The 9,920-nt window shown below is 45.3% G+C and overlaps 1 protein-coding gene across 1 annotated transcript in view; it reads right to left on the reverse strand.

The window, feature by feature from the left end:
• Positions 1 to 8,885, reverse strand: part of EHD4 (EH domain containing 4) — an 89,790-nt gene extending 80,905 nt beyond the window's left edge. Inside the window, exon 1 of the mRNA XM_060005059.1 lies at positions 8,608 to 8,885. Within this exon, the coding sequence (XP_059861042.1) occupies positions 8,608 to 8,843 (236 nt within the window). The 5' untranslated portion in view covers positions 8,844 to 8,885. The remainder of the gene's footprint in view (positions 1 to 8,607) is intronic.
• Between the last annotated feature and the right edge of the window lie 1,035 nt (positions 8,886 to 9,920).

The following is a 9,920-nucleotide window of genomic DNA, read 5'->3' on the forward strand; positions in this document are numbered from 1 at the left end:
CTATACTGCTGAATTGAATGAATAAGCATTTTCAGAACTCTAATGGAAAACTGATGAACTCATAAAAGTGCTAACAAAAGATCAAGATTAAAAAAAATTAATTACATGGGACTGAGTGTACTGATGAGGATGATTATAATTTTTGTGACTTTCTGTTTGAATTAAAAAAAAAGACCCAACACAGCCATAAATAAATAAATATTAAAAGAAAAAAAACTCACTGGATTTTCCAACTTGAATATTGGGATTGAAATAAAAACATATCAAAATCAAAAAAAAAGAAATTAACACATTGTAAATCAACTGTATTTCAATTAAAAACTGGGAAAAATATTAAAAACAATGTTCCAAGCTTTATGATAGAATATGATGCAAACATTATTTTTGAAGATTACTTAATGACACCAGAAAAAATGCATCATATCATATTAAGTGAAAAAGGCTGTTTATTAAACTGCATTTATTGCATAATCCCCAGTTTTGTAATCATGACTTCTATGTCTTCTTCTACGTCAGCTGCTAAAAATGTGAACAGATGGAGCTTGGACCATATGCCATGTAAGGTCCACCACAGTGAGCCTCTCTCTTCAGGCTTGATGGTTCTAGTGTCATGATTCCATCAACTGAATATTCGTGTAGCAACGGCTCTCTAATGTTTCCTGGGGGAGGCTGCCTAAGAATCACCTTGAGATATAGTTTATAAAAACAAAAAACAGATTTCTCAGTCTCATCCACAGAGATTCCAATTCATAAGGTCTGGGATGAAGCCCTGGAATCTGTTTCCGAAGGTGTCCTGGTGATCCTGACCCACAGACAGATCCAGGAACCACAGCTCTCTAGTTCACAATTTTCCAAGGTTTTGAAAAGTACATTGAATGCCTTTTAGAAGTAAGCTTCTAGATGTCACTTCTCCTAATCCTCGGGTACCGCTGCCCTTTGTCAGGTAGACGATGTAATGAGTGGATGAGAGGCCAACCTACGGCGTCTCACCGAGCTGACTGATGCTGCCAATGCCACACTCAACCTGGCCGGTACCCCCTCACCCCCCCCAGAATCCTTGCTCCAAGTCCTGCCTCCTCTTGGGCTTCTGAAATGCCAGCCGCTCCCCCTCCACGGGCCCCTTCCATCAACTTCTAACTCTGCTGAGGCCATGCTCATCAACCAAACCTCCGGAATGCCTGTGACCAGGGCACGATTCCTCGCCTTCAGTGCCCAGCTGCTGAGAGTTTTCTATATTTGACGCTTCACCTCCCACTCATTCCTCAACCCTCTGCCACCTGGCTTCCATCACCACCACCTACTGACTCTTACCAAGGTCACCCTGGCTCCTGGTGGCTAATCCACTGGCTCCGTTTCCCCAAGGCAGCTGATGCTACTGACCACCCAGCCCTCGTTCCCTGGCTTTTGTAGGGGTCGTCTTCTGTTTCACCTGTCTAGCGTCCATTTCCCCTATCTGATAGCCGTGCCCTGAGAAGCTGCCTCTCCCCACCCTTAGTCCGTGAGGTTTGGGGGCTGACCACCCCACTCCAGGCACGGGTACTTCATTCCCCTGGCTCGAGAGACTGGTGCAAGGATGGGCAGACGGCCAAAGTTAAGCCAATAAAACTCAAACCTGAGACTTTCCGTGAAACTATGGGGAAAGGGGTTCTCTTTTTTCCTACTGGGGTTGCTGAGCCGGCAGAATGTGAGTCTGGAATTAGAGAGGGTCTGCCCACCCCACGAGGAACTGCCTGAGAAGGAAGCCAGCGTGAGGAAGGCAGCAGAGCTGAGACAGCGAGTCCTGATGGCACCACGTGGGGTCCTAGGCCAGGCCTGAAGCCAGCATAGCCTGGTTCAAACAGTTTTGTGAGAAAAGGTATACTTTTTTTTTTTTAACAGATTTTATTTTTTAGAGCAGTTTTACGTTCACAGCAAAATTGAGTGGACAATACAGAGGTTTCCCACACACCCCCTGCCTTGACATATGCATCGCCTCCCCCATCATCAACATCCCCCAATAGAGTGGTGCGCTTATCACAACTGATGAACCCACCCTGACACACCATTATCACCAAGAGTCCACAGTGTACATTAGGGTTCACTCGTGGTGATGTACATTCTATGGGCTAAGGTATGCCTTTTTACTTAAGATTTTTTTAGTTGAATTGCTGTCACTTGCAAGCAAAACAGCCCTAAGATGGCTCTGAACCATCATCCTCACCTGGCATTACTCCACCTACCTGGTGACATTTTCCCCAGCGTCTCCACAAGCTCATCTTCCTCTCATTCCAGACCCATATGTCTGACCCCTCACGGACTCTACACCTGGGTGTCCACTTACGCACAGGCTTAAATCTAAACTCGTAAGTATGCCCCTACTCTTCCTCCTCTTGTGTCCCCATCTCAGCAGATAGCTCAACCACCTACCTGGTTACCCAAACCTGGGCCTCATCATTGACACTTTCTCACTTTCCCTTCCCCGTCTCCTTGGGGCAGTGAATTCTGGCTCATTCCGTAGGGTTCAGCTTTTAGGCTGTATCCTCAGGGAGGCCTTTTCCAACATCCGAACCTGCAGGAAGGGTCCCTCCTATGCACCCATCCCAAACTGTGCTTTAGTGTCACAGCTCTTGTCACCCAGAGCCCTCACAGTTTGATTCTTCTCCATAGTCTGTGATAGCTGGACCCATCCCTGAAATCAATAGTATTTGAGTAAAGAAACACTAGGCTGTGTAGGTATGATCTTATATTGTATATTGTAAATAAAGTCTATTGTTTGGTGAAAATTAAATATTTCAGTATCTCGGCGAGATCTGTAAAAGGTATGGTACTTGACACACACTACTATGATTTTCAGGGGTCCAGCACTTGAATGGGGGTGAGAACCACTCAATTGGACCCACAGTGTTTCCCTAAAGGAACTTTTTAAGATTATTTTTGATGTGGACCATTTAGTTTTGAAGTCTTTACTGAATTTGTTACAATATTGCTTCTGTTTTATGTTTTGTTTTTTTGGCCCCAAGGCATGTGGGATCTCAGCTCCCTGATCAGGGATCGAACCCGCACCCCCTGCATTGGAAGGTGAAGTCTTAACCACTGGACCACCAACCAGACTGCCTCCTAGTGAGTGCCTTCACTTCTCTTTAATAACTGAGTCTAGAGCCTATCAAAGGAATGGAGCAGAGCTTTGTCCTTAAAATCTATTTCCCCCCATTTTTGAAAACTGGGACATTTGTCTGCTTCCAATTTTCTGATACTTTGCATATTCTTCATAATTTCTTACAAATCACCAAACACAGTCCTTAGAGCACAACTGCAAGTTCGTCCTATAAGGGCCTCCCATCTATCTATCCAACCGGGTATTTACTCGGTCTTGCCTGTGCCAGGCCCTGGAGAGCTCCTCGCAGTCTGGGTTTGAGTCCCTCTCAAACATGGCTGGGCTCCCTTTACCATCCCTGGAGCATTTTCTTTGAGAGAAAAGGAGGAAGCAAAATAATAGCTGAGTAGTTCTGCTTTCTGTTAATGTTATAGCAAGAGTTCCAAGCAGTGAGCCTATCACTTCCTGATTCTTTTTCTTGTTCTAATCATACCTAAAAAGGCTTTTTTATTGTCTGAGGCATTTTTGCCCTCTCAGCCCACTCACTCCAGCTTCTTAGTGCTTTGTACTGTCCATAAACCTTGTTTTCACCCTTGTGTGTAGAACCCCTGCTCCCTTTTCCCTTTTCAAGCATTTTATAGGAAAACATCATACCTTGATTTTACTAGCTTAAGTGTTATGAAGAATGTACATTTATACACAGACAAGACCATACAAGGGAACAAGCGTAGGGATGGTGCAATGGCTATTTGTACTCCTTTTTTCTTGGGTCTGCTCCTTAGTTCCTTCTGTCCTTGTGTTCTTTCAGCTTATTCCCACTTTTTTTTTCATTTGTTTTCTTTCTGGCATCCATTTTTATTTTAAATTATTGTACACAAATGCAGAAATTACCTGACTAGCACTAACTGCAGAATTTATAGAAAGTAAATAAATCACAGGATGCTTAATACTGAAAGACTGAATTGTTTTATATTTTTTATCGAGATATAATTCATACGCCATAAAATTCACATTTTTAAAAGGCACAATTCTGTAGTTTTTAGTATACTCACAGAGTTGTGAAACTAATACCACTATCTAATTTCAGAACATTTTTATCACCCAAAAAGAAACGCTGTACCCATTAGAAGTCACTTCCTATTCTTTTTTGCAGTGTGGATATCCAGTTGTCCCACCATCATTTGTTAAAAAGAATATTTTCCCCCATTGAATTGTCTTGGAACCCTTGTAAAAACAAATTTATCATAGATGTATGGGTTTATTTCTGGACTCTCAATTCTATTCAGTTGATCTAGATGTTTATCTTTAGCTAGTATCACACTGTCTTGTTTACTGTAGCTTTGTGGTAAGTTTTGAAATCAGAAGTATGAGAAATGCAATTTTTTTTTCAAGATTGTTTTGGCTATTCTGGATCCCTTACACTTCCATGTGAATTTTAGGATCAGCTTGTCAATTTCTGTAAAGAAGGCAACTGGGATTTTGCTAGGGATTGCCGTGAATCTGCAGGTCACTTTGAGTACTTCTGCCATTCTAAAAATATTAAGTTTTCCAATCCATGAACATGGAATGTCTTTCTTTTTTTTTTTTAAGGCTTTCTTTAATTTCTTTCAACAAAGTTTTATAGTTTTCAGTGCATAAGTTTTACATTACTTTTGTTAAATTTATTCCTAAGTACTTTATTTTTTAAGGTGCTATTATAAATGGAATTTTCTTAATTTCATTTTCAGATTGTTCATTGCTAGTGTATAGAAATATAATTGATTCTGTATATTAATCTTATATCCTGACATCTTGCTGAACTTGTTAGTTTTAAGAGTTTTTTAAGGCTTTTCCTAAATCTTTAGGATTTTTCTACATACAGGATCATGTCCTCTGTGAATAGAGATGGTTTTACTTCTTCCTTTCCAATCTACATGCCTTCTGTTTCTTTTTCTTGCCTAATTTCCTTGGTCTCTACCCTTTAAAAGCCTATATAGCTTCCTGAGTGACTTCCTTTTTTTTTTCCTTATTAGAATAAATTTTTTGAGAGAACAGGACAGGGTGCAGGAGGAAGAGAGAAAGTGGAGCTCTTAAAAATCAGAAGTTGTGGGCTTCCCTGGTGGCACAGTGGTTGAGAGTCCACCTGCAGATGCAGGGGACACGGGTTTGTGCCCCGGTCCGGGAGGATCCCACATACCGCGGAGCGGCTGTGCCTGTGAGCCATGGCCGCTGAGCCTGCGTGTCCGGAGCCTGTGCTCCGCAACGGGAGAGGCCACAACAGTGAGAGGCCTGCGTACCGCAAAAAAAAAAAAAACAAAACCAGAAGTTGCAGTTGTGTGGTTTGAATGGATTTCTGGTGAACCTCACATCCTCTCAGGGGAAATGTCTTCCTTCATAGCACCTGGGCCCAGGGACTTTTCTGGGGGAATCTCTGAAATCTGTTTTCCTCAGGTTTTGGACATAAGCCTGGCTGAACCCAATATCCAGCCTTCCTTGGCTGTTAAAGAGTCTACCATGACATGGCCACTTCCCCCGTGCCCATCTCTTCTCCTTCTCTGGTCAGTTCTTTCCTGCTGGTCAGAGGCAGAGCACCAACAGTTCCTCCCATTGCATCCTCTGTCTTCTGAGAAATAAAACTGTCAACGAGACAATAGGCTGTTTGTTTCTACCTCCAAAAGACTTTGACAAACATCTCCTGAAGTTCTGGGCCAGCTTTGTGACCCATGTGAGGAGAGTCCACCAAGACTCTCCTTCTATCCATCCTCCTCCTCACACTTGAGTCCTTCATGGTGATCTTCCATGCAGGAATGAGCACAACTTCTTGACACTCAGGTTCTCCATCCACCCCATTTAGGAGACCTCTTCATTAGAACACAGCACACACTTAATTTCTTCACTCTTGGTGAATTTCCTGGCTCACCATGTTTCAGTGGGGCTCTTAGTTCATCCCAGTTATGGGACAAAAGGAAGCAAGAGTAAGGTTTCATCAAGGGTGTGGAATGTACATCAAAGGTCTTGCTGAGTGGCTTTACAAGGAGAGAAGTTTCCCTCCATATCAGTGAAGGTTCTGTGTTACCAGTGACCTCCTGGGATATGCAGGAAGCCAGGTAGATAAGAATCTCTGACTATGCAGATAGGTGCACCCCATAGTCAAGTATGAGCTTCCAGTGCTCACTGGCTAGAAGCAAACCACCCAGGCACTGAGAAAAGACAGCCACGGATGCAGGCATGTTCCAGGACTATCAGCACCCTGGGCCAACACCTCTGGCCCCCAGTTCCAGTGCAGGACTCTAGAGGGCAGCTGCCCTTTTGTTTGGGGCTTTCCTCCCAGAAGCTACATCTTTTCCTCCTAGCTCCACTCTGAAACCAAACTCCCGTCTCCGGTGCTCACCAACCTTCCTGTCTACCCTGATTTTCTTCTACCCTGTCTACCTCACAGGTCCACTTTTGTGCCTGCTGCCTAACAATAAAGTCACTTTGTCGTTAGGGAAGGTCTCAAGAGCAAGTGACTTCCTGATAAGGTGACTCCTCCCTCACCCTGGTGTTGCACATGGGGCTCCAGTGCCTCCTGAGAAGTAGTTCATTTGGATGGAGTTGCCAGACCTCAAAATCCATCTTTAAACTATGCTTAGCTATTCCACAAAGCTCCCCCCAAATGACGAAACAGAAAAACAGTAAACTGAAAAAAAGATCGATTCATGTTCCTGTGGGTTTGTTCTCCTGCCTTTGGCTTGCTTACTATCCAGGCTGTGGGAGCAGAGAGAGTGCCTCATCACATCCGGGTTGACATAGTATCAACCATGGCTCCCTAATCACACAATAAAGCTCTCATGGCAAGGACAGATGGGAGGAACTACTCAGGGTGCTGTGAACATGCCACCGCTAATGTCTGAGACTATTATAACAATGCTTACCTTCTTATCCTTTATTTGTATATTTCAAAAAAAAAAAGTCCACCTACCACTCTTGTACCACTTGGTCATAATACTTCATTGTCCCACATACTTAAAAACTGGTTAGTATTACTGAGACCTTAAATGTATTGTGCCTCATCTTTCAAGGTATCAGTTACTGTAATATTTCTACGGTTCATTTTGAGTGTCTTAGGTGACATATTTAATATTGTTTTCAGCTTACTAATAAGCACCAAATAGAGCAATTTAAAATTATTTTCTTCCATCTTCCTTCACATTCAATTTACTGCCTAGAACTATATTTCAATATAGTGTATTTGTTTTACTGAATTCATTCATAGTGTATCTGCAGGCCTGTATTTTCTGTAGTGACAACTACTCTATTTGTGGGAACTATTTAGGTCACTGGAAGGGAGAAAAAGAGGTCACTACTTAATAGAAATGGCATGTATCCAAATACCAATGCAGTTTTCTGAACACCTGTTGAACATCAATGATGAAGAGACTGTTACAATTTCCAAAACCCTGGATCAAAACCTTAAATGATTACTTTGTTTCAACTGACACAGTTTAACCCAGGAAAACAAGTCTCCTAACCAAAGAAAGTGAGTCTTAATATGCCAGCTGCTTTAAAAGTAAAATAGCCTCTTCAAAAAGCTATCTGTTACAATGTAAATGATTTCCCATCAAAAATCACTAGGAAGGAGCTATACGATTTGAATGTCAAGGCATGCACAGTAACTGTTTGCTTTTGGAGACACAGCGAGCATGACAATATTTTCAGCTGTCAAGGGTGAGGGAGGAGGGACTGACCCACCTAAGAAATGGAAACTAACGAATAGTAATATGACACTCCCCCTTAGTTCCACTGGGCATCCGCTGGTGCGGCGGCTACACACAGCTAACTTCCTAACGCACGGTAAAGGGAGGCTGTGCAAGAGCTGAATGAAGGCGGCCTCTCTACCCTGTCCCCCGAACTCTGTGGTGGAGGCGGCGTGCAAGGACCGCAAGGGAAGGGCGAGTGGGCAATACCCTCTACTGTTGCCATTCATTCTTTCCTTCTTCCTTTCTTTCATTCATCCAACAAATAGTTATTCGCGGGGCACTGTGCTAGGGGCTTAACTTTCCAACTTTGACTCAATAACACATTCTGTTACCACACACCTCCGTCCCCATTTCCAGCCGTAGCCCTCACTAGCTCATCAAGAAGGTGCTTATTATAACCTCGCTTTCCCTCCCTTCCCCGGGTTCCCAGGCTAGGGTGACAAGATAATGCCAGCCAGAGGAGTGCCTTTCCAAAAGCAAAGAAGGAGGGCTCGGAGTACGCAGACAGGGGCGGGGGGCGGTTTCGAGGACCCTCCTGGCTGCGTAGGGAGAGCCAGCCCCTACTTTGTCGGCCGCGCCCCGGTTGGGGCTTCGGACACCCGGGCACCGTGCTCGGACGGGGAACCTGAGGTCACGCCGATACTGAAGGAGGAAGCAGCGGAGACGGGGTTCCTCCAAGGGGAAGTGTGCGCTGCAGGAAGCCCGAGGGAGGCGGGAGGCTGGTGACAACGAGCACACACGTGGGGAGGACCGCCTCCACCTAGGTGGTAGGGACAGGTTCGCAGGCAGGGGTGAAGAGCGGGCGGAGAGGGTTACCTGATGAACGTGGTCTTGCCCGTGCTGTACTGGCCCACCAGCAGGATCATGGGCTTGTTCTCAAAGTCGGCGTCCTCCAGCGCGGGCGAGTGGAACTCGTGGAAGCGGTACGCCTCCTCCAGCGGCAGCACCTTGCGCAGGTAGAGCGAGCGCAGGCCGCCCGTCACCGTCTGCACCGCGTCCGCGCCGCCCGCTCGTTCGCGCCCGCCCGCCTGCCGCCCCAACCAGCTAAACATCCTGCCGCCGGTCCGCCCGTCCGCACCCCGCGCTCGCCCTCTCAGTGCAGGTCCAGCGAACTGTCCCCACTCCGGACTCGACCCTCCCCAGCTCGCACTGAGCTGCCCAGGCCGCCCTAGCCACCGCCCGAGCTGGCCCCGCCTCGCGCCGTCTCAGCCAATCCCCAGTATCTACGTCACGGGAGCTCGTTCACTATTCAGAAGGGCTCTCTCAAGTCCTTCCTCATTGGGCTGCTACCAGCGCGGGTGGAGGGCCCAACCAATGGGGAGGAGGTTCTTAATGAATTATTGATGACGGAGCCCTCTGGAGGACTGGGAGGGGAAGAGGGTGTTTCTCGAAACCACCAGCGCACTCTGGCCAGGTGGCGTCGGCTTCCGGGCAAATCTGAACTGGTAATAAAAGAGCCTCCGGAGGCTCCTTAGTCTCCGGGAACGTTTACTCATTCCAGCCCTATGGACGTCGATGCTGGGGACAAATGTTCAGAAAGTTGACAGGCAGGTTCTTTCTACCTACTGGCAGGTTATTACACACATTTTATTGGTGAAGAGACCCTGACTCACGGACACAATTGACAATATTTGAAGTAGGGGAAGTAGACTTCAATTTACTTGGGTATATGTTTCTCCACACTGCCTCCACTAAATTCTGGGTCGATTGAAGACCTTTTGCCCTTAGTTTTCTTTATCTGATTTTCTGTAAATTTGAAGATTTAGTTATCCTCATTATTACAACCTCATTGCCACATAGTAACATAAAAAGACTGTTACCGCCTAGCTGTCTCTTTTTCAGGTGAAAAGGATACATCTAAATTGAGATTGGGAGAAATAATCAGCCATCACTTTTGGTGTCCTAGGTTACAGTTTTAAAATGTCTCAGTTGTTTCAGAGCATTTCTCAAATGTGGTGGAGGGGGGCACCTGCATAAGAATAACCTGGGATACTTGTTAAAAATGCAGATTTCTGGTCATCACCCCAGACCTACTGAATTAAAATACTGAAGAGGGTTGGAGCTCAACAACTACCCCCAGGTGATTCTGATGTATCCTAAATGTGAGGTAATAGGATCACAACAGACTT

Source organism: Delphinus delphis, chromosome 2 (genome assembly GCF_949987515.2).
Source record: "Delphinus delphis chromosome 2, mDelDel1.2, whole genome shotgun sequence".
Lineage (NCBI taxonomy): Eukaryota > Metazoa > Chordata > Mammalia > Artiodactyla > Delphinidae > Delphinus > Delphinus delphis.